Source organism: Megalobrama amblycephala, linkage group LG14, assembly GCF_018812025.1.
Source record: "Megalobrama amblycephala isolate DHTTF-2021 linkage group LG14, ASM1881202v1, whole genome shotgun sequence".
Taxonomy (NCBI): domain Eukaryota; kingdom Metazoa; phylum Chordata; class Actinopteri; order Cypriniformes; family Xenocyprididae; genus Megalobrama; species Megalobrama amblycephala.
In genome coordinates, this window is record NC_063057.1 from 20858459 (window position 1) to 20885212 (window position 26754).

General features: G+C 37.6%; 1 protein-coding gene and 1 long non-coding RNA gene across 3 annotated transcripts in view; one reads left to right on the forward strand and one right to left on the reverse strand.

Moving 5' to 3' along the window:
- The window catches only part of celf2 (cugbp, Elav-like family member 2), a 177092-nt gene that overhangs the window by 121234 nt on the left and 29104 nt on the right, over nt 1-26754 (reverse strand). For both annotated transcript variants that reach the window (XM_048157403.1, XM_048157415.1), the window contains exon 2: nt 11277-11312. In XM_048157403.1, coding sequence (XP_048013360.1) covers nt 11277-11312 — 36 coding nt within the window. The remainder of the gene's footprint in view (nt 1-11276; nt 11313-26754) is intronic.
- LOC125246453 lies at nt 1142-22631 on the forward strand. Its single transcript, XR_007179878.1, has 3 exons — nt 1142-1278; nt 12259-12343; nt 21936-22631. It is a non-coding gene; the product is annotated as an uncharacterized LOC125246453 (long non-coding RNA).

Genomic DNA, 26754 nt, shown 5'->3' on the forward strand with positions numbered 1-26754 from the left:
CTCTTTCTCTCTCTCTCTCTCTCTCTTTTTTTTTAAATTAATTGATGAATTTATTTATTTTTTACCATCACCACATCCCTTTAGGGGCTCTGTAAACCTCCAAGTATTAGCATAGTTCAACGCCGTTCATTAGGCTAGGCAACTTTGCGAAATATTAAATAGTAATTGCTATGCAAATGTGGGTGGTAATTTGTTAATGAGCTCATGTTAATGACATTATAATCATGAATACTCAACCCAGGCTCATTGGGAAAATGTCTGCAAATTTCTGCAAAATTTTGCAAAAAAAGTTGCTTCTTGCACGTTTCACGATACTTTGTCCAGTAAAATGTCCAGTGGGTGGCTAAAAGGGTGTTAAGTTTTATCCCAAAACTGATGAATGTGAATCTGGCAACGTTGGTTACAATGGTTTACGTGATGGACGTGCTTTGCAGACGTGTCCAATGTTAAAGGTCGGAAAGTAATTTCAATTGGCCAATACGTTTTTTTGACAACTGTCAAACTCATCTCCACACACGTGTGCACACATGCATGACAATGATGACGGAGGCCATAGGCTCAACCCTAAGGGGAATTGCACATTTCTTTCACCCATACCTCACAAACAAGCAAGCGATTCTCTCTCTTCAGCTTGAAGGAAGCATTCCTCTGGGAATGAGGCTGTCAACCTGACACTCATGTCTGGACTAGTTCATCTGCTCTGTGTGTGTGTGTGTGTGTGTGTGTGTGTGTCTGGGCTGCCCTAAAATAGTTCAAATCCTGCTATATTCTGCTCTATTTTTGGGATCAACCACCCAGAATACAGTTGAACCTCATGTGTATGTATTTCGATATTGTATACATATATTCTGTGTGTGTGTGTGTCTGAGAGAGGTTAATGGCTTAGTCAGTAACTGGTCAAACCCAATAGGGGTGTCTGGCGATTGATGGACCTGTCTGTGAGTGAGTGTGTGTATGTGTGTGTGTGTGTGTGTGTGGAATTTTCTAGATAGAATAGCAAAGTGAGAGGCCGAGCGAGAGACATGTTCTTCCATCGGCTTTCTGAACTGACAACGTTAGTGCACACACACTCATTGTGACACTACATCCTCTTCTCTTCCAGTAACATCTTATGTAACATGGGCATACACACTTACACAAACTCTCACTCACCCTTATACACACAACCTAACTGCTGCAATTACTAAAATGAGTCATGAATGCCACAGGTCATGACACCCCAACTGGAAGCTTCAGTCAAAGTTTATGATTTAATATCAGTTTAATATCAAACTCAAGGTAAGGGCATGAAAATTCATTATTTACTCACTTTCATGACATTCCAAAATTAATTATTTCTTCAAATCAAATAGTTCTCTAATCTTATTCAAAATTCAGACATGATCCATGAAGACACTGAATCTCATTGGTGACGTCTACACTGTAAAAAATTATTTTCATGATTTGTTTTCACAACATTTGTCACAATCAAATCAGCTTAGATAATTAATGTGGTTCAGATAACATAATATTTTAAGTTTCTGCTGATTAAACCAAATGCCTTAATTGTATTAACTCAAATTTTTAACTTCAGTGAACTCAAAATTTTAAGGCAACCACGTAACTTACTTTAAGTTATACCAACAATTCTTTTTTACAGTGTATAAATTTACAGTGGTGCACGTGACGTCAACATCGACTGTTATGACTGCGGTTACGCCCACTGAGGGGCAAAAGACTGAGTTGCAGCATTGGTTTTCAGCGTTTATGCCACGAAAAACAAACAAAACGCATCCAAAACGGGAAAGAGCTTTGCGAGTGACTGTACAAATAGCTTTGACACAAAATCTGAGGTATATTTTTACAGACTGCTGAAAGCAACAGAAAAAAGAAGCAAATATGTCACTGCAATTCACAGAAACAACTGGACTGTTATCATTTTGTGTCAAAAAGTTGGATTTTGGGGTAAAATCATACCCTTTATATTGCTATATATTGTGTTGACAACTCATCAATTAAATATTTACCATCTTATATTCTGCATAATATAAGTATAATATATATATATATGTGATATAAGTGATCACTCTGATTTAAACCTACCTGTATTGTAGTTATAACGTGTTCACAGGCAGATTTGCTTTTTGCTTTTTATTTTGCATTTAAAGGTGCAATATGTAAAATTTTCTGTCCACTAGAGGTCGCTAGAGGCCTATTCAAAACAAAGGCTTAGCTTGATGACGCCAAGTTTGAGCGCAAAATCTTGGGACATGTGGTCTTCACCTCACAGCCGGTGGAAATAATCGGGATAGGACTCACGTTCATGGATGCGATTATTAACGTTATTGCAGTATGAAGCAGAGCAGGACCGAGTGTTGTGGGAGCTGAACGAGGCCGCTGGAGCGATTGCACAACACACGCTTCACGAGCAGCGGAACTTTTATTATGCCGCAGTCGCCGGCGCTGCTTCCGCTTTTCCGGTCATGAGTATGAGGTAACACAGCTCTGTTTATCATATTAGATACATTTGAGTGTGTTGAAAATGTTATAACGTTACTCTTTGCGTTCGCTCGGTGGCTGCTGTGAGACACTGTTACACACTGCAGTAAGCTAGATTGATTTTAGAATATCATATTAAATGCTGGATGGCTTGTGTTGATAAAAGGAATGCAATTAATTTTAAAACGTATTGTATGATGGAGAAAATGCTGTATTACTGTTACTAAAAATGAAGCTGCATCTGATTATGCTATGTTAGCCACTTCACAAAATAGTGTTTTTCTCTGAGGTATGGTATTAGCATGGTACTCGCAAAAAATCAAGGAACTTAGATTTAAACAATAAGACTAAACGTGTTGAGCTATATAACAATAATTAGTTTTCTGTCTATAAATGTAACCAAACAGTTGTTCCCTTGTCTGTTAAAACGTGTAATATATTAAAGCGTCTTTGGGGTTTCCATGGTTTCTACAAAATAAAACGAGGGTAACGTGGGTATGACGCAATTGACAGGCGACTCCTCACACGTCCCAGAGCCTTCAATTTTTTCACAATTTACAAATAGTTGGAAACATTTGGGATATTGTAAGTACTCAAGTGAACAAAAAATACAACACTGGCCTAGTGGTTTTTGGATATTTTACTGCAAAATTCTTACATATTGCACCTTTATTTCAATATGTTAATTATTTCTTTATAATTATTTGGCAATTTCTGAGTGAAAAATGTTTCAAAGTAAATCCAGAGTAGTTTTTGATTTTGATACATTATTAAAGAAAATTCCACAGATTTAGAACGACATGTGAATAAATAATGAGAATTTTCATTTTTGGGCGAACTATCCCTTTAAATGTGAAATGAGCGTAATATACTGTGCATATGCTTTGTGTGTGTTTCTCTACAAATATACTCAAAGCAAGTGAAATAGAAGTCTCTTTTCTTCTTTAAGTCTGTGTACGTGACAGGCCACTCTGTGCTGTCTAACTGATTTAGCTATTAAAGTCTGAGTCACCGTACGCATTCGCAGCGTCCTCCTCCCAGATCTCATACATATTAATCCCCTGTGAGCTCATTAGCATGGCCATGCTGCGCTGCACTGCCATCTAGTGAGACACTTTCTCTCATGAATATTCAGAGCGAGGGGGGGCCCAACGGTCATTAGCGGAGAAAAATCGAGAGACAATAACCCAATCAGGGATGAGGGACGGGACTTTGTGTGCGAATGTGTAATTAAGCAGAGCATTCAGACTCTTTCATGGTATTTCTGATTAGAGGCTCTCGTTTATTCAAGCAAAGTGTCTGAACTGGGCTAGATGAACAACAAATGCAAATATTTTAGTGAAACGCACAAACATAAGCAAAATATGAGGCTATTCCACTGTGAGGGTATTAGTGATGTGACATGGCGTTTGTTTAAAAGTATTATGCTTTTAAGATGCCGGTATTAACGGCTTATGACGGGATGATGTTAACGTTGTAGGTGGGACGTGGTGTTTTCGGATTTCCCGTTTTATGTTTGTAAATTTACATTGTGTATGGGAGGCTTTATGAAATGTTCCACCGGCTGTTGGGGGCCGCCAGCGTTTTTGTGTGCGTACGTAATGTTAGACAGCTGTTTCTCGATCCAGAACATCTGTGAGGTATTAGGATTGTGAGTAACAGTAGGGCAGCACTCCAAGGTCTCACGCCTCATATCACTCAGCCTACACGAGGCCTCACTGTGGAGCTCGTCCAGGTGCCTCCCCCTGAAGACGGAGATGGGGTGCTGTGGTGCAGCTCGTTCAGAGGGCTGCCTAACGATCCTTTCACTAGGCCTCACCTCGGGTGGCTCATTCAGAAGCCTGCAAACGCTGTTCTGTTCAGTGGAAACAAACACTAGCCAACTATATTGTGAAAGGAGTGACAATGGTTATGAAGAGAGAAGTCGAGAATCAATATGGCTCAGTAATTCATGTAATTGTGGTTATAGGATTTGTGTGTATATATTTGCAGCGATATTCAGTATTACACAAGTATCTTCATACTCATATGTATAATAAATACTCAGATTTGCAACTTTATATTTAGGATTTATAACTATGTCATTTGGATTTGCAAAATCATGACATAACTATATTCAGATTCACAAAATATATTAGGAATTTATAATTATATACTTGGCTTTACAGGTTATTGTGTAAATCTCTCTCTCTAAATTTAGATTTACACAGTATATTCAGAATTTATAACAACATAATCAAGATTATTAACTATATATCCAGATTTACACAATATATTCAGAATTTATAGTTAAATACTCACAATATACAACCATATAACAAAGTTATATGCACATTTACAAGTATATATGTGACCCTGGACCACAAAACCAGTCATAAGGGTCCATTTTTTGAAATTGAGAATTATACATCATCTGAAAGCTGAATAAATAACATTTCATTAAAATAAATAACTTTCCATTGATGTATGATTTGTTAGGATAGGACAATATTTGGCCGAGATACAGGTGCAAAAAAAAAAAAAATCAATATATTGAGAAAATCGCCTTTAAAGTTGTCCAAATGACGTCCTTAGCAAAGCATATCCACTCACAAAAATACATTTTTTATATATTTACGGTAGGGAATTTACATAATATCTTCATGGAACATGATCTTTACTTAATATCCAAATAATTTTTGGCATAAAAGAAAAATCGATAATTTTGACCCATACAATGTTTTGTTGGCTATTGCTACAAATATACCATGTGACTTATGACTGGTTTTGTGGTCCAGGGTCGCATATTTGGAACCGCAACTAGTTCGGTTGATCACAAATCTACAAAATTAACAAATAGCAGCTGATATATTACATTTTCTATCATTACTCATTAGGCAATCCACTTATTATAATCAACAGATTATTTTATCAATTATGAGCCCAGTAAGTATACATACAGTGTCGAAAGCATTTTAATTTTTGATGTATTTTGAAATGTCACATTTTATCAAATTATCACCTTAAATATATAGCTACATAATCAAAAGAGTATTAACATTATATTTAGATTTACACAATATATACAGAACCTACTCAGAATTATATTTCATCAAATTAACAGCTTAAAAAGAGTAATTTAATGTACGTAAAAGGTGCAAAAATATCGACTGAATGTTATTTGAATATCAGGTTACACTATATATATTGATGGACCCCTACATGTCAACTGACCCTCATTAGAGTATTAGTAGAGTATGAGTAGGCTGGTAGGGTTAGGGTTAGTAGAATAAGTTAACGTACTTGCAAAGTTACTTATAGTCAATAGAATGTCTGTCGGGAACATCAAAATAAAGTGTTAGCAGATATTAAGCAGACGGTCTATTAATACTCTAATGATTGCTGGTTGACAAGTAGGTGCAACGTTACTTAAAGTCAAGGGAATGTCTAAAGGGGAACATCGAAATAAAGTGTTACCGAATATCACACTGGAAATGTTTAAGCAATGTATTGCAGATGTGCAAAGAGAAAAGGCATTGAATATGAGTGTGTGCCATCGGGGTGACGCAAATGAAAAAGACTGTGAGGAATAGATGCACAATCCATTCAATAAGTTTTACTGTGGTAATGTGTTTTTGGTTTGTGTAAAAGGTTTTTGTTCCACTTGAAATTTTTGGAAAGACATATTTGTAATGTTTTGTCAGCAGAACGATCGATACCAAGGTAAACAACAGAATGACATATTGAACGAACAGTAAGTCTATCTATTTTTATAAACGTCAAATTAAATATGGCATCTAGCCTGACCAAAGTCTTCTCGGTACTATTTCTTTTCAGGGATCTGCTACAATATGATCGTTTTAAAAAGGTTCTTAGATGAAAGGCCTAATAATCAATCTACAGAAAAACAGAGGACAAAAGAGAAAGCAGGCCCATTCATATTACAAAATACATCAATCCACACAAGGGACAAACCTGAATACTTGTAATAAACCTTGAAGGTTTATACATGCGACACCCAGGGACTTTTTTTTTTTCATGTTTCTTTCTCTCCCTCTTTTTCTCTTCCTCTCTCAGAGTTGGATTATAAATAGTGGTGATTGACAGGTCTGCTTGGATGGTAATTAGAGCGGTTGCTGAGGTGAAGGGGGCGGGTCAGTCTCTGTGGTGATAATGAGGCCGGGTCCCACACGGCCGCCATGACGGTTCGGTAACCGCTCTCTTGTGCTGCCATCCCGGCTCCCATAATTATCGGTTGTTTTCTCTATGAGAACATAATCGCCACGGAGAGATGCAATTAGCTGACAACCGATTCCGCCCCCCCCTTCCTCTCAGCCCCCCCACTGCTGTTAAGACCCCCGGTACCGGAAAAAAAGGGAGTGAAAAAAGAAAAGAAATGGTTTTGATGCAGCTAGCTAAGAGGCAGTCAGTCATTCAGCATGAGGGAATCAGTGATTGCACACAGGAGCTAATTACACAGTCACACGTTCTTTTATGCCACCCTTTCTTTCACTTCCTTTTCTCTTTGTTATGCGATGGATGTTGAAAGAAAAAGATAAAAAGACAGATTAGGGTATCTCTGCATCTAAGTTGACAACTGTATTTCAGATGGTAGCCCATAGGAAAGAAAAATCACTTAGGAGATCTCGTTAACCCTCTTGTTCTTCTGTTCAGAGACACCATAGCCCCAAACATACTTAACTTTCAGGCTGTAACTTTTGTTTTTTTATGAAGATCTTATTGTAAAGAGAATTCGACTTTATTTTCTTTTTTCAACATTCAGCTTTATTCAAAAAATAACATGCTTCAAATATAGCCAAATATAAAGCATTATATTTTATTTTCTATTTTTGTGTTTCAACAACAACTAAATATAATATTAAATATATTATCATTTTAAATTTTAATATTATAATAGATTTTAATATATAATATATGATATAATAAACATGAGTGGATCACTACTTTGAAAATATAAGACTAAACCTATTCCAAAATTATTAAAAAAATATTTAAAAATAAAAATTATTTATATGAATATATAGGTAATTTAGTGTGGTTAATTATAACAAAAATAATGTGATTAAAAAAATGCATTTAAACATAATCCAAGCCATAAACCAAGTCATTTCATAATAAGGAATATTCTTAACACTGAATCCATTGATATGATCAGAGAAATTCAAGTTATTCACATAGAATATCTTCTTGCTTTCAAAAACGAGATTGAACACAACATATTAGAAGATTTTGAAGGTGGCAATGTGCATTTTTCAGTTTTGATGTTCTTTTAACTTATGTTTTAAATCATGGCGCTCATGGCGTAAGATGCTGAAAAACATTGAGATGCATCTTCATGTATACTTTCAATTAAAAGTTTTAATCCATAATATAATATAATATAATATAATATAATATAATATAATATAATATAATATAATATAATATAATATAATATAATATAATATAATATTTTAATAAAATTTAAAGAAAAAAATAAGAGATTCGTTTTAAAATTATCATTATCATTTATCAATTAGATTAAATGGGGAACAAATGGAGAGTACCTCAAGTCTCCTGAGACTAGCATTGTGCTGCACCATGGGAATTGAAGTCATTGTCTTTCTTTTCAGTACAAGTCCCCCCCCACACACACACACACATTATGTAAATTAGGCTTATTATAGATAGCACCTTGTTCTTAAAAGTCTGCACAGTAAAATTTTCCCCTGGGAGAAATTTTCCCTTTAGGCCCGCAACATACTTTACACAAACATTTCTAGTTAACGTTTCAAGTTTGATTGCATGTGTTTAGACCACTATACCCATCGCAGGAACGTATTGCGTTCTCAGCGTTACCACACGGGGTACTATAGCTCCCATTATCATATATGTATCTATTGTAAGTTTGCTCTTTCAGGTCAACTGCTGTTTAAATTATGAAGTCTGTTACCACTCCGGTAATACGAGAATGAATGCACCCAAGCCTTCGCATCTGCATTAGCATACTTTCATCAAGCATGTTTCTGTACACTTACGTTTACACACAAACAAAAGTACTTACTTACTAATACACTAATAACATTCCCCTTTCCTCCATTTCCTGTCATTTCCTCTTCTCTGTATCTCTAGTTCATTTCCTCACACTCCAGGAGTGTTTTGTTATTCTTGTGAATTTCAGTGTGTTCTTTTCACTTCATCTGCATATAAAGTCTCATGAAAACTGCTGTAAACTCAAGCACGCAGGCACACACGCGACTTTTGGCAAACAGATGAATGCTGAGGTAATTCTGGGTGTGGTGCACAAAAGAGAAGTTGGGGGATTCGATCTCAATATTTGCCAAATTAAACCCATATGCGCACATGAAAAACACATGATGCCCATTACATCATCATGTTCCTGGAAAACAGATCTTGGACGGTGAAACATAAAATGGGGTTTCCTAAAACAACAACAACAAAGAAACATGTTAGTTATCTCCTTTTTGGAAAACACAACCAGTGTCCTTGGAGCAATGAGAGGACTGTAATTGACCCTTCGCTGGGAGTTTGATTGACAAGCGATCTAACCAATCATAACGCCGAATCCGCCATTTGGCCGACAAAGCAGTCAGGAGTTAGAAGATTAACCTCGGTGGACTTGAACTAGAAAAATGGTGTGTATTTACGTCTTTCTTTTCTTATGTTCATTCATGTTTATTTGATGCTATAAATGAACTAGTAGGAAACGATGATTGGTTCACAAGCCTCTTGAGCTGAGGCACTACAGCAATCTGTCACGACACATTAAAGAGCCATAAAACGGTTTTTATTGTTCAAATTTCTTAAAAAAATTACACAGTTTGAAAGCTGGGACATTGTTTAATATCATAAGTAACCTGCTCTGTCTTGTCTGTCGACGTGTTGTCAGTATCCTCTTTGCTCCGCGATGTATTTTTCACTGCGTGTGGCGTGAGAGCGCCATGGCTTGTCGGACAAAGCAACAGTAACTAAGGGGGGCGGGTCTTTGCAAAGGGTCAATTGATAAACGGGGATGTTTTGCCAATGGAGTCGAGGTAGTTGGTGTCATATTAACTTGAAACAAATGGAAAGAATGCTATGAGGATTATACGTACATTTATATTTTAGTCAGTTGTTGAATTCTGAGAAAAATGTCCTTTAAATTTAGTATTTTGTCATGTCATATTCACTCATTGTACTGTAACGTCCACAGCATTTTCCCAGGGTGACATTTTTTCCTTTTTGCGTGTGCCCTTGAAAACTCACAGACTGTCTGTCAATCAACCAGTTGCCGGCGGTAACCCACAGTGCATCGGCATAACGACAGAGAGGGTGGCGAACTCCAGCACCGGCTTTGAGTTTCTGTGTGCCGCCCTGAGGAAGAAAGCTCCTTTCCAGATGAGACGTGACAATTTATTCTTAACAGAATTCCCGATGAAAAATAGGTGTAGCTATTTCAGGATCAGCAGTTTATCAAAAAACTCTCAGCAGCTCTCTCTCGCTCTTTCGACATGTCGTCTCATAGCCGTGGGGCTGGGTTTAATGGCCCTCAGTCACAGATCTTTACCAGCCTCAACTCTGCACCCTTGACTCTGAGAACACCTTATATTTCTTTCTCTCTATCCCTGTCATTTTGCTCTCCACTCGTAATCAAAAATTCAGAAAAACTATGTTAAAACTGGCACACCCTGAGCTTCCTCTTTCTTCTTTCCAAAAATCCCACTATCCTCTCCTTCTGCTGTCCTTATATTGGACGCTGGCTTCAGACGTATCAGGCCTTGAATCATACTGGAATGCTGTTTGAGCTTGTCATTAGCTCTGTTCTGAAACCCTACTGCCTACATAGGCAGCTACCTTCTAAGAGGGCATACTAACTGAAATGAAACCGCATAAATTATTGATTTAGAACAGACTACATAGGCCGCCCTATAAAAAGAAGAGCGCCTCAGGAAACTCCACTCCCAATTATTTCCAATGGAGTTAGCATGTTGCTAAGCTAAAAACACAAAACTTTAGTTAGCCTAAATCTATGTAGCAATTGCAAATATTGGGTAAAACTGGTTATTTATAATTAGATTAGCCTATTGTAATTGTTTGCTATTGTATAAAATATGAATAGATTTAATGTCAACAACTCTATCGATTCGTCCGCCATCTTAGATAAAAAGGCAGCATCCTACCTGAAATGGATCCCCATAAATGACTTGAATTCTAGGTAGGCAGCAATAAAATGCAAGTTAGCATGTTGCTAAGCTAACAGCATGAGACTCTATGAGCATAAAAACAAATAACATATACAAATGTTGGGCAAATTAGCCTAGATTTAGCCTTATTGATACTTTTTTCAGTATGGAATAAAATTTCTCTGAGCTTGTCCGCCATCTTGGAAGAATTTTTCCACTGAGCTCATTGCAGTGCATTCTGGGATTGTCTTCTCTATGAAGGATACACATTTTTTTATGTCAACCTGTTTTTAAGGGAAGTCAGAAGTACAACCTAAGATGCCTTAAAATACTGTCTAGGCAGGCAGTTCACTAGGTTTTAGAACAGACCATGGTCTGTTATTATGTGGTGAGGTTATATTAAACATTATTGAGACAAGGTCATGAAGGTATATAATGTATGAGTGCTGTGTTTGTTGGATATGCAATCCAGTGATTAACTCAAGGTCTCAGTTAAAAATATGTGACAGGATAGCGTTTCTGTTTTGTGTGTGTGAAACAGAAAAAAAAAACATCACATCAATATAGCAGTCAACACACTATTGAACAGCAAGAACTGAGTAAAAATAATTGACAGAGAAATAGAGACAGTCTTACCTCTGTATAGTTCCAGTCAGATCACTTGCGTCCTGCCTGTGAGAGAAAAAAAAAAGAGAAAATGAATTCATTAGCTCATAAGCAATGAGCAACTACAATAAGACATCCCGCAGACAGCTTTATCCAAAAGGAGATACATCGCATTTTAACAATTCATGCATTCCCTGGGAATCGAACGTATGATCGAAGGTGATTTTAGGGCCATGCTTTAATGTTTGAGCTCTAGCAATACTGATGACTTTGCTTTGATACCAATAACAATAATTAAACCATAAACAATGATAATTCTTTTGAAATGTTATTTCTTAAGACTAAATGGGTTATTATAGCTATTTATCATTATAATTAAATTAATAACCAATATTTAATATTTAATTAAATGCATTTTATATTTAAAATATTTTTAAAAATATTTGAATAAATAATAAACAAATTAATTAATTAATTAACAGACAAATAAATAAATAAATAAATAAATAAATAAATAAAATTCATGAATAAACCATTCTGTGTCAATATTATTTAAATAATTTATTCACGATACAACCAAGGTCTATTACATCTTTCTATCAGATATGTACAGGTACGCATGTATGTGCTTCTGCATTTGCTCGTTTGTCATAATACAGCTGTAACGAGGTGTGTGTGTGTGTGTGTGTACATGTGTATGATAGTACTCAAGTGTATGTGTTTATTTCTGCAGGGAGCTCTCATGCATGGCTTTAGCTGCAGGTGCATTCAACATCTGTAAGATAACATTCACTTCACTGCTGTCTACATTACACACACACACACACACACACTACACCCCCTTTCTCCGTCTTTCTCTCACCCGTCCAATCATCCACACCCTCTCTCTCTTTCCCATCTCTCCATTCTCCTGTCATTTCAGAGCGTTCGGCTTTTGGGAAAACATGAGTGCTGAATGTTTGAGGCGAAGGGTGCCTGTATTAATGTCTCTCGCTCTCTCTCTCTCTCTGAGGAGAAGCAGACGGACATATGGAGCGTCACAAGCCACTGAGCCCAAGAGAAGTGGAGATGAAAAAATGGACAGAAAGAGAGAAAGGGTAAGAATGCTACATTGTGAGCACCTCTTCTTCTCTTGACACATTTCACACACACACACACAAACACACAAAAACCCTCAAATTCATCCCCGCTGACAGTTACAAATGGCTAATATAGCACTTCATTAGCAACCGGTTCCTGTATGAATCATAATTTACACATTATGCTGACTGAGGCAAATGGATTTGCACTGTAAACTAAGTGTAATACTGAAGCACTTTTTTTTTATTCCCTCAAAATATAAAACGTGAGTACAGTAAAATTCTAAATGTGATGAGTAAATGGCATAAAATTTGTCAAGAATGTCATATAACTAAAGACATATTGCGTGAATGAAAGTAAATCGATCAAATATACATGTAAATTATGTCACAACGCATAACAACAACAAAACAAACAAAAAAAGATAGTGTCTTATTTTTTGGCTTTTGATTTTATGGTAAAATATAAGATTCATCCAAGTATGTGTTTGTGGCAACATACATTCTTTTCTGTTTCTGGGAATAAATCAACTGAAATAAAAACCAGCAATCACTTTGCGCGACCTTTACAATTGCCTTTACGAGGAAAAACAAACATCCAGTACCATTTCAAAACTGGCGTGAAAAGGCAGAATGCTGCATTCAAAGAGCAAATCAATTGCGGCCAATTCACCACGGCTAATCTTGGCCCTCATTCAACATGGCACCCTAGCTCAGGTAATCAAAATGAGCTCCCCGCTCTTGTTAGCACCAAACAGCCCACTCCAAATTGTTTTTCTTTTCTTTTTTAAGCTTTTTTGCTTCGCATCCCTCCGTTCCCCCAACCGCTGAGCTCCTGTTGTGTGTATGTGTGTGTATGAAGAAAGAGACAGTTCTTCCCACTGCATGTTAATAAATTGGTCCCCTGTGGACAACGGGGAGGAGGTGTGTGGTCATGATTCTGAAAGCTTCCGGTGAAACGGGCGCTGTTTGATAACAGCTGCCGTCAGCGCTGTCGAATAACAGGACGGCAGCTATGCACTTATTAATGGTGAATTATTCCTTTATTCCGGCCCAAATGAGAGGGATGCAGAGGGATAGCATATGCCGGCTCTGGTGATCAGAGCAAAGGTGGGCTGGAGGTTACTTTCCATTTCAAAGAGCCACACAGCGAGAAGTCTGTCCACGGTTTCTGCCGTATATACCTTCGCATTGAGCCTAACTGGGATGAATTATGCAAGGCCTTAACCCAGATGTGTTTGCACACACAAACATTTTCATCTTCTTTCTCCCCCTCCAACACATAAACGGTGGTTAGAAACTGGGGTTAAGAAAAGACAGAATATATATTTGAACGCTCCTGTTCCACTCTGAACTGTTATTTTTGGGGCAGAGTAACAGGAAATTATCGGGGAGAGCCACAAAAATGTGATCAGAGCATGTTGCAGGCTGGACTCAAACCCACATCACCCACCAGAGCACCAAGGCTGATCATGTCAGAGGAATGTGTTACAACAGGTGGTTTAACACGTTTAAGGTGGGGTTTTATTAGCATGTTGCTAGGTTAAAGGGATAGTTCACCCAAAAATGAAAATTTGATGTTTATCTGCTTACCCCCAGAGCATCCAAGATGTAGGTGTCTTTGTTTCTTCAGTAGAACACAAATGATGATTTTTAACTCCAACCGTTGCCGTCTGTCAGTGGTATAATGCAAGTCAGCGGGAACTTGGACTATAAGAGTAAATAAAACACGACAGACAAATCTAAATTAAAACCCTGCGGCTCGTGACGACACATTGATGTCTTAAGACACGAAACGATCGGTTTGTACGAGAAACCGAACAGTATTTATATAATTTTTTACCTCTAATACACCACTATGTCCAACGGCATTCATCACTTGATTCAGTGATGTCTCGCGCATATATTTTAATGAGAGCGAGACATCACTGCCGTTGTCAGAGCGCGATCAGACCTCACGAATCGAGTGATGAATGCAGTTGGACATAGTGGTGTATTAGAGGTAAAAAATTATATAAATACTGTTCGGTTTCTCGTACAAACCGATCGTTTCGTGTCTTAAGACATCAATGTGTCGTCACGAGCCGCAGGGTTTTAATTTAGATTTGTCTGTCGTGTTTTATTTACTCTTATAGTCCAAGTTCCCGCTGACTTGCATTATACCACTGACAGACGGCAACGGTTGGAGTTAAAAATCATCATTTGTGTTCTACTGAAGAAACAAAGACACCTACATCTTGGATGCTCTGGGGGTAAGCAGATAAACATCAAATTTTCATTTTTGGGTGAACTATCCCTTTAACGGTGCTAAAATAATCATTAAAAAAATATAACATACAATTACTGAGTTTAATTTATTTAGTTGAATAGACATTTTTTCTCTATTGAATGAAATATTTACATAATTTGGCATTGAGTTTGTCATAGAATATTCTAGAAGACATGCAATGCTGCCTTTAGATGAAGTATCTTTTTCCTGCTTACATTTTGGAGCAGCTTTCATGTCAAAACTTTGCCTATGATACCTTAAAATGCTGTCTAGTTAGGTAGTTCACTACACTGTAAAAAATTAAGTTGAGAAAACTTAAAAGTTTAAGGCAACTAAAGGAGATTTTTGAGTTTTAACAACTTCTTGTTGTATAACAAGTTCAATTTACCACAAGTTAAGAAAACTCAACTTTTGATTTTTTACTGTGTAGATTTTTGTAATTGAACTTCTAACTAGAAAAAAAAAATAGCTCATACAAATTTTGTTGCAATGTGCAGTCAAAATGAAGAGGTCCAAGCGGAACTTCTACTTGAAATAAATAAATAAATAAAACTTACAATTTGGTTGCTAAAATATCTGAAAACACTTTGCTCCTTTAATACGCTGCTATATTCCAACTGAAAATTACCTTATTAAAAAAAATAGAGGGTGGTAGATGGAAATAAAACATCTCCCCTCCTTCCCTGTCCCTATCTATCATTCTTTCTTTCTAACTGTGCCTGTTTCCATCTCCTCTCATCTGTAATCATTATCTCTTTTTCTCCAACAGCCCACCATCTGTGTGCCGGCGTCTCTTTTACTCATTCCGCGCTTTACTTCTCCGTCTATCTATCTGTCTCTCGCACAAACACACTCACATCCTCTCTCTTATCAAAGCCCTTGTGCAGCAGAGTGTATTTTGCAGTATGTGTTTTGCTTGCTTGAGAAATTCATCATGTTTTTGAGTGATAATGCACTAGCTTAGACAGGTGGAGTGTTTTAAAGTACTCCAGACTAGACTCGAGCTGACAGCAGTTACTAAACTCGGTCCTTGCTCAAATAGGAGGGGTTTGAAATGATTGATTTATCTATTTATTTACATATCACTGGTCACTTTATCGCTGTGTGACAGGACACAGTCACAGCCTATCAGAATATGGATGTTTAATACACAATTATGTGGCGAAGAATTTTGGATTTTCCATTGGGCGGGGCTACCCAGTATGATGCAATGAAAATAGAAACCAATAAACCACCAAAACACACATTTCCATAATTGAGAAAAAGAGAGTTTTTTATTGCTTGTTGCTGTATAATATCGGTTCTGTTTAGGACACAAAAAGTAGTAAAAGATGTGTTTAAAGGATTTGAGGTGTTACACTGTGTCCAAATTAGGTGCAACTAAAAACTATCGCTCTGCTTTAAAGGATTACTTCACTTTAAAATGAAAATTACCCCAAGCTTTACTCATGCTCAAGGCATCCTAGGTGTATATGACTTTCTTCTTTCTGATGAACACAATCAGAGTTTGTGGAATAATAAATATCCTGAAGCATCCAAGCTTTATAATGGCAGTGAAGCTCATGAAAGTGCATCCATCCATTATAAATGTACTCCACAAGGCTCCAGGGTGTTGATAAAGGTCTTCTGAAGCAAAGTGATGCATGTAACTTCCGCCAGACCACCTTCTGTATTCAACTTACGACTGACGCTGTGTCAGTTATGATTTAGCGTAAGCATTTTGAACTGCGAGAGGCGTTACACTTTCTTCCTAAGTTGAATACGGAAGGCGGTTTGGCGGAAGGCTGTCAACTTTCTTCAGCCTTATACTCATTGGTCCCATTCACTGCCATTATAAAACTTGGATGCGTCAGGATATTTAGTAATATAACTCTATACACCTAGGATGGCTTGAGGGCGAGTAAAGCTTGGGGTAATTTTAATTTGTAGACTGCTTGCAGCGGCGTTTCATTTGTGAACGAATCATCTTTTTTTTTTTCAAGAATCTCATTCACTTCCATGGACTGACTCATTTTTTCATTCACCAAAGTCTGCAAAGTCGATTTAAGAGCAGAGTGTAAAGGAGCATTTTATTGACCTAGTGAATGGATGGTCAATGCTCTTTTATCTGTGTGAACAAACATCTTGGACATCTTCATTTGTGAACTAAATGAACAACCAAGGTTTATGGTTAGTGGATGAACTGGGGCATCTCTTTCGTGAAGTAAACGGAAAAGGCATCTTGTATTGGAACAAACTAAACGTACCTGGACATCTTGTTTGTGAACGTTAAGACTGCTTAAACACTCTTCTGGAGTGTTTTGTGGTCAGTCAAGCCTCAGGTTGCTATGTCTATTCGATTTGAGTTAGGTAGACCGAAGCTGATACTCTTTCTGGGTGACTGGCACTCAAGAAAGACTCGTTTAACCTCTTGTGAGGAAGGAAGCCACTGACCCGTGACACCCTCGTCTCTTCTGACAGAATTTAAACTCTGTCAAAATTCTCCCGATATTTCATACTCAAAACACAAGGAGATATTGCATACAACTATTCAGACAACAAGACTGAGATCTTTTAATACCTTTTCTATCACTGCGGCTTCTGAAATGAGCCCAGAATTGCTCGTCTTTGCTGGAAATGATTGGAACAGGTCCAGTTTGGGTGCTACAAATAGGAACTTACACATATTTCTGATAATAACTGTGAAACAGACAAAAGAAATCTACAGTATCATCAGCCGCTATGAAGGTTTTGGTGTAACATGACGACCGTTCCGTTGTTCTGATTATGTAGACAGCACCTTCGATCACTGCCAAGTGACTAGACCCCTTTCCTTCTCCTCTGCCACATTTTATTTGTTTGTCTGAGAGTGTGCAAGAAAAAGAGAGAAAGGGGGACAGACAACAAACTTGTCTAGGAAGTTCAATGCCAGGCTTCATTTGACAAGAATTGCTCAAAGGGTGAATTTACTGTTCTAAGCCTAGACCCTATCAATCTAACACGCATCGGAGTTATACAGCGAGTTACATAACCTTAAGCAACAGATTAGACAACACCACTCATCAATCAACCGCACCCTCCCTTTCTCATGAGCTCCATTACCCACAAGCCCTCACAGATCTCAGTTTATGAGGCATTATGAGCTATTAAAGTCTGTTGCTAAAAAATCCATAAATATAAATGTAGTATCTGTACCACTTATAAATAAAGACGTACACCTTATAAAGAACTGTGGAGAAAGAACACACACACACACAAGTGTGGCTACAGTCGTTTTAGCTGGTTTATGAGATTGGCATACACAAAGTCAAACTGTCCCAGGACACATGGCTAATGAGAAACTGGCTATAATATCAATTCATCTCTCTAGAGATAGAGAGAGACAGACAGAGAACAGACCCACACACCAAACTAATTATGATTATGACATTTAAATTAAAGGTGCTTGCCCATGCAAAAGTCACAATCACAACGCTAGCATTATTATTATAGGTGGTTGCTTGGTTGGTTGCTTGGGCACTCTGGGTAGTTGCTCTGTTATTTATTTATTTACTTTTGGGCATTACTATTCAGATGCTGGAGTGTTTCTAAGTGGTAGCTGGAGTGTTCTGACATTGTGTCTACTCGCGTCAAAGTGAGCGTTCCAAATGAATTTTGTCCTGTTGGAGGAAGTAGCACAACTGCATGGAGATTGTCAAAAATAGAACAGAGAATCAGTTTACTTTCTGTGACTACTGTCAGAGTGTTTTTTTATTTTATTTTTTATGTTACTATGAGATTGCTGGGGTAATCCATCTGGTTGCTTGGGTGATGGGTGGGTTGCTAGGTCAAGGGTGCCCATTCCTGCTCCTGGAGATCTACTTTCCTGCAGAGAGCAGTTTTAACCCTGTTCCAACACACCTGCCTGTAATCATCAAGTGTTCCTGAGGAACTTATTCGGTTGGTTGAAGTGTGTTAGATTAGGGTTGGAGCTGAACTTTGCAGGACGGTAGAGCTCCGGGAACAGGATTGGGCTACCCTGTTCAAGGTGGTTCCTTGGGTGCTCTAGGAACTTTGGATGGCGGCTAGGTGGTTGTTTATGTCAAAAGAGCCTATCCCCAAGTCTTGAAGGCAGGTAAATGTGGCCCAAATCTGACTTTTTTTTTTTTTTTTTACCCACATGTGACTCATATCGCTTTTCCCCATGACAGTGTGAACAGTACAAACCACATGGAATCTGAACTTTTCAATTCCGATCTGTGCCCCTTCCATATGTGGTACTAAATCCGATACCAGTCAGATGTTTTGTAATGCGACCTCAGTGTGAACAGAATCGGAATTCGTGCGATTTTTTCGTCACTCGAGATCAACATTCGTCACAATTCTGTGCTCATGGGAGTCTATTCAAAGATTTCACATACTCAACGTTATCAAGACAGTTGGGAAAGGTAGTCAGTAGAAGGACAGTGTCAGAACTTGTAAGTATTACAGAGACAGCTATATAATACAAGCATTACATGAGGGCTTGTATCATAAAAATTTCAAAACTCTGCTCTCTTTTGTCACATTATTGTCTTTATTTTTAATATTGCCTATGCATAATTTCGCTGGCTTCCATTGCAGATCACTATAAATAAACACTTACTTACTTTAATGCCCTTTGAGTTTACTTCCGTATGACAGCACACTGTGTGTGTTGCCAAGTCCATGATTTTCCCACAGAATTAGGTTACTTTATCACTGTTGCTGTAGGTTGTTTTGCAACTCAGTGGGTTGAAGCGACCAAACTAACGTGATATTTAACCTCCAGATCACAATTTTTACCGGGATACCCCATGGAATTGGGCTAGTTTTGAACTAGTTTTGAGAAGCAATTGAGTGGATTTTGTGGTAAAAACCTGGCAACCCCATTTGTATCGTTCTTTTGTGCATTCAGGTCAGTTCAGAACCATCTGTTCACACTGAAAATCAATTGGCCACATTTAAAAAAACAATGTGAACAGCTATACAAAAAAATCAGATCTGAGCAAATATCAGAATTGAGCATTAAAGGGTTAGTTCACCCAAAAATGAAAATGCTGTCATTTATTACTCACCCTCGTGCCGTTCCACACCCGTAAGACCTTCTTTCATCTTCGGAACGCAAATTAAGATATTTTAGTTGAAATCTGATGGCTCCGTGAGGCCTGCATAGGGAGCAATGACATTTCCTCTCTCAAGATCCATAAAGGTACTAAAAACATATTTCATGTGAGTACAGTGAAAAAATCAGTTCATGTGAGTACAGTGGTTCAATATTAATATTATAAAGCGACAAGAATATTTTTGGTGTGGCAAAAAAACAAAATAACGACTTATTTAGTGATGGCCGATTTCAAAACACTGTTTCAGGAAGCTTCGGAGCATAATGAATCAGCGTGTCGAATCAGCGGTTCGGAGCGCCAAAGTCACGTGATTTCAGCAGTTTGGTGGTTTGACACGCGATCCGAATCATGATTCGACACAGAAGAATCATAACACTCCGAAGCTTCATGAAGCAGTGTTTTGAAATCGACCATCACTAAATAAGTCGTTATTTTGTTTTTTTGGCGTACCAAAAATATTCTTGTCGCTTTATAATATTAATATTGAACCACTGTACTCACATGAACTGATTTAAATATGTTTTTAGTACATTAATGGATCTTGAGAGAGGAAATGTCATTGCTGGCTATGCAGGTCTCACTGAGCAATCGGATTTCAACAAAAATATCTTGATTTGTGTTCCGAAGATTAACAAAGGACTTATGGGTGTGGAACTGCATGAGGGTGAGTAATAAATGACATCATTTTCATTTTTGGGTGAACTAACCCTTCAAGGTTCGCAGTGTGAATGTAGCTTACGATATTCTAGTGCTACGTAAGTCTATAGGATTTTTTGTCAATTTCACCTATCTTAAATGGGATTGCTTTGTAAAATAATAGCACAACTGTCTTTAAAGTTCTGCAGCGAATCAGGGTTAAGAGTTTATTCAAGTAGTGTGAGGGGCAGTATACACAGGACTTGTGTTCTTGTATTCAGAAAGCTAGACACAACATGCAGGGGTCTCAAGATGAAAGTTGACAGGGCATCTTAAATACACAGTAGTCATGGCGCAAGACACTGGAAACACAGCGTGGAGCGTCGCAATATTCTAAGACGTCCATCTAGCGCATGTTTACCCAGATCAACAATTAAAATATATCACAGACGGACCACAATAACCCATCCTGTGTGAAAGGCCCCTAACAGCGCATTGGATGCTAGGAAATGGGTTCGCCATTCAGTGCGGGACCGTGTGAGTGTGTTGCTTGGTAGACAGATGTGCCCCAGCAGCTGTTCTAGATGCTCTGGCTCACACACACACACACACACACACAGACACACACAGCAGTGTATCACCTGATGGCAGAAGGCTGGTACGCTGCCAAACACTGATCCTGCCAAAAAGTGTCGCTGCCAAATAATGACCTGGCAGAATAACATACCAATTCTTATGCTGCGACGGAAAAACACGCAAAACATATGTACGTAGCCGCCATATGTGATACATTTTGTTTTGACCTCTTTGTTCTGACTATCAATGACAGTGAGTTGAGCAGCCTCGAGCGTCTGTCCTAGATGAAGTGTGTGAGAGTAATTATAAAGAAGCTAAGCCTTTGGGGAGCTGCTGTTAGCATCACACAGTTTTAGCACTACATTAACTGTCCTAGTTCTTCTCTAATGTATGCACTAGCCTCCAACGCTAACATTCAATTCAAACTCGCAAAACTTTATTGCTCAGACCTCGCTCTTTCATTGCTCAGGAGATTTCATGAGCCCTTAGTTGTTTCAGTTAAGTATAACTTTGTATCTTCCTTAGTGTGATGTGTTGTTTCTAAAACTTTTGAAATTTGTTGTCTTTAATTGAAATGAAGGTGAAATAAAGCCATGTACACTTAGTAGTGCATTTATACAGTTAGCATACAATTTAGCTAACATATACATAAACTTTTTGTATGAATGCCACCATTCAAGCTTACTTCTTGTTGCCAACTTAATGAACATTTCTGTTTGTATTTATGTATATTAGGCAATTGTCTACCAATCCATTGAAAAAAAACAAAAAACAAGGCCAAACCAAAATGCAGCAAGTTCATTTGTGGGCCGAATCAAGGATTTAACATCTTGCCATGGGCCGTATGTGGCTCCTATGTTGCAGGCCCAATGTGGTACCCTTGTTTTAAAGGATAATACACATGTGAGATTACCATTTTGTTTTTCTCTCATATTTGAAGCCAAGGTCTCCATTTGTTCACATTGCTGTCTAGGAGAAACTAATGAGATATTAAAGAGATCTAATTTGTGATTATTCTTTCCTATAGGTGTGTGCGTGAGAGAAGTGTAAGAGAAAGATTCATCCATAAAGCACTTGAGCAATAAGAATCTGTTGAAATGGAACAGCTGTACGGTGTAACAGGAGAGCTGTGGAACGAAAGGAGAGGAGGTCCACAGACATGCCAAGATTTCATTAACTGCCACAGCGGTCTGTATTCAGTCATGCTGGTGTTGTAAAGCCCTGCTTCAGTTTTCACCTCTAAATGCAACAAGTTCAATAAACTGCTCTCACACCTTATTAACATGACACATGGGTGATAGGATGCATTTAGTGGCTTAGACTTTATAAATTGTGTGTTTAGTGGTCTGACAGAGTTGGTAATAATCATTATCAACCAATAATATCATATACCTAACATGCTGTCATAAAAAACAAATCAAGTATTATTGCATTCTGTTGAATGTTCTCTTTGTTTTGTTTCCTGAATGGTGTTTTATGTTGTCTCTCAGGGAAATACACACTGAGGTCACAATGAAAGAGACAAAGACTTGTTTTAAAGGGATAGTTACACAAAAATGAAAATTATATTGTAATTTACTTACCCTCGTGTTGTAAAATTATACAGGTTTGGAATGAGATGAGGGTGATAAATGATGACAGGATTTTTATTTTATATGGGTGAACTATTCCTTTAAAGTTTTTAATACTAAGATTTACAATGGCTTAGTAATGCTGTTTACCCAATCACCACAAAAATCACTCTATAAAGCTGTGTTTTAATGTGTCAACGGACATGTAATATTGAAATAGGAGTGAATGAATAAATTAATGAATTAAAAAAAGTAAAATTTTCAGTTATTTTTATTTATATTATATTCATTTTTTAAAGATTTACCGAAAACAATTTAACAACTTATTATTAATGTAAAAAAGGAGACCTGTAATCAAATTAATAAATAACAGTTATTATTTATATTATATTATATTGTTATATATATATATATATATATATATATATATATATATATATATATATATATATATATATATATATATAGACATACACACACACTGTCCATAATACACATAAAAACATCATAATCACACACTAACACAGGTGCAAACACACTCAACCAGTTTGACTGATGTCATGTAATTGAAGAAAATATAATAGCAACAATCAAAGCTATTTGGCTCCCACTTCACCTTAGTCAAAACCCTGCACTTCTGCCCTTTCTACTTACGTCACCTCCTTTAGTAATTCAATGTACTTTCCACTCATTTCCTCAAGTTAACACTTGTTTCTAACCATTTTTCCCCCTATTACCCAAAAATAATGTAGAACATGGACACAAATGCTGTGATCAGGGTGTATTCAGTTCATTACCCATAAACACTTTTTTCTCATCAGCTTGACTCTGTTCTATATGTAGTGTATTTCCCAGAAATGAAAAAAAAGAGAACATTTAAAAAAAAAAAAAAAAGGTCTTCAAAAGGTCTCGGTTCATGGGGTTACACATGGCTGCTGTGGTAACGGTTTTGTCATCTCTCTCAGAATGTGTGCGTAAATGAGCGTGATTGTGAATGTCAGAGGTATCCCAGTGGGGTGAAATGTCAGCGTTAATCCCATTTAATAAACTGGTGCCATACGTTAATCTCACATTACCACTTAATCTGGCCCTCATATTGACGGCGTAATCCCGGCCCACTCCGCCAGGGACTGGGGCGATGAGCCGTGCGGTCGTTCTGCGAGGCGTCATTATGGCAAGAATGGAAGATAACGGGCTTGTAAAGAGATGTCAATGAGGTTGGCGGCAAATTGATATGATCATAACCGTTCGAGATCCGGGTCGGCACGCCATCAATCATGATGATGAAAAGCCAGCTAACACCACAGACGGCTAGTGTATTATCAGCATGTGCTGAAGGACTACTCTATCACACACACTCATCACACACTGATTTAAGCGCACACACAGTAGCTCTATTCCAAAACTTAGTGAGCTTTCTACCTAGATGGGATTTTAAGGCATCGTGGGGGCAGTCTAGACACAAAAGTTAGCGCTGAAAGTTTGTCACAGGCCTATAACATTGCTTTCTTTCTTCTGTTTATCAATTCAGTATGCAAATAGTCATGCAAATGAAGTATAATGAGAATTCAGAATGCTAGTTTTTAAAACTTTTATTCAAATGTCAAGTATAAAAACAAAAATAAACAGCACACTTTAGCTATCTTTCAAGCACTGTAAAACAGTTTAGAGTGTGTGCTTGTTATTACAGAGAATTGTTTTGTTAGCTTAGCAACATGCTAACATCAAAATGTTGGAAGTGTTTCAAATCTGTCACCTACTGAATGAGGTTCCGTTTAGATTAGCATGCTGACTTCAAAGGTATTTACCTACGAAGACAGCAAATAGCTAGGATTCTAGTGATTTTTGTTTGAATCTTGGTCCCAACCACATCTGCTAGCAGTGCGCCATGCCAACTTTCTGAGTCATTCCAGTTAAAAAATAAAACAAAACAAATAAAATCCTTTTATATTTAGGCTACTATTTATTACCAACCAATCTCCTTGTATTGCCAATTAAATTCAGAAAACTCAGCAAGCCTTGGTGTTTTTGTAGATCTGTGTGTGTGTGTGGTTATGTTTGGCAGAAGCCACAGGCATCTATAAACTACCTGCATAATTTTAATGGCGTTTTAATGAGGATGGGATTGACAGTGGATTGCGTTTTAAGAAGAGAAAAGCCGTAGAAACAGGCACTGACTGACTTCCCTGGTGAGAAGAAGGAAAAACCGCTGGCGACGGGACAAAACACACTTTTAATCCCACGAGAGACACGAACAAATCAATATCAATTAAGGTGGAGGAGCAGACAAAATGGACATCTTGCTTTGTTTTAACTAATGAAGTCTGCTGAGAATCCACAATCTGAGGCACATAGCAACCAAGAAAACATGCATACACACACTCACACTGAGCGTAATAACCCAAGTAAACATTCAGGATTGTGATAAATAGTCCACGTAGAGCGGCCCGAAATGGGACACCAGTGCAAAAGAAAACAAACTTTCATGTGTCACACACATAACACACTCCCTGCAGGAGGGCTGAGCATATACATCATTAATGATGATTTTGATGTAAGTCTGTAATAAAATAAAGTTATGCTGCTGATACACACACGCACACACAGCACAGTCTTACACATCCATCAGTGCTGCTGGGTGATATCTCCTCATCTACATACTATGCAGGCTGAATGACAAACGAGAAGAGGAAGATGAGAGAAAGTAAGAGAAATAAGAAGAGTCAGAAGAACAAGGAAAAATCGGCAAGCATGAAACTGACTCCATCCGAAACATAACCCAGGCCTTCCATGCACAAACACACACTATGAGTCTTTATGAGAACCAGACGCATGTTTTCGGCTTCACGCCAGCGAGTTGTTGCGATAGGTGGGAGTTCGATTCACACAATGATGTCATTGCATTATCGTCAACCGGCATATAACATAATGACATCCAGATATTTTTTCTCTCTCTTACTGGTGTGTGAAAAAAATCTGTATTAGTAGAGAGTTCTCTCAAAATATGATTTCTTATTTTTTCCTTTAGAGTTTGAGGGGGAAAATATGACCCAGATATATTTTTGTGTGAGATTCATACTCCCAGCAAGATTGAAACTGGAGGCGCCTGAACAGAAAACATTTTGGTACTTGTGCACTATCCACCAGACTGTTTATGACACAATTACATACATATGTATAAACATTTGCATGCATTTGGAACACCAACGTGACTTCAAGTGCATTCAAGACATACTTAAAGGGATAGTTCATGCAAAAATAAAAAAAATCATCCCATGATTTACTCACCCTCACGCCATCCTAGGTGTATATAACTATCTTCTTTCAGACGAACACAATCAGAGATATATATATAAAAATATCCTTAGTCTTCCAAGATTTAATGGTTGTGAATGGGGGTGCAGTGTTTTGAAGACAAAAATAATGCATCCATCCATGAAAAGTGATCCATATGACTCCAGGGGGTTAATATAAAGGCCTTCTGAAGCGAAGCGATGTGTTTTTGTAAGAAAAATATCCATATTTAAAACATTATGAATTCAAATAACTAGCTTCCAGCGGATGAATTGCACAAAATGAGTAATCCTCTGACACAATGTATGACGCAGTATGTACAGTAGGAGTATTTTAAGCTTAGACGCCTCTCGCGGTTCAAATAAGACTGGGCAACAAACTCAAGCTACTCTTCTCTTATATCAAAATCCTCCGACATTTCTCTTTAAAAATTATTGTTTCAAACTTATAATCCGTGACCTGTGATTTGTTTTGCTCTATCCACTGCGCCTCCGTGTTTGTCATTACATTGTGTGTCAGGCCAAAGGATACTCTTCCGTCGCAAAACAGCTTGCGCATTCTGTGTATGGTTGTCCGACGGAAGCTAGTTATTTGAATTTATAAAGTTTTAAATATGGATATTTTTCTTACAAAAATGCATTGCTTCACCTCTGAAGACCTTTATTAACCCCCTGGAGTCGTATGGATTACTATTTTTTATGGATGGATGCATTATTTTTGGCTTCAAAACGCGGACCCCCATTCACAACCATTATAAACCTTGGGGGACTAAGGATATTTTTAAATATATCTCCGATTGCGTTCGTCTGAAAGAAGATAGTCATATACTGTACACCTAGGATAGCTTGAGGGTGAGTAAAACATGGGATAATTTTCATTTTTGGGTGAACTATGCCTTTAATTATCACTATTTTTAGGAATGGGATTCGAACCCATGACCAACTTGAGCTCTAGTAATAAAAAAATGCAAAATACAAAATG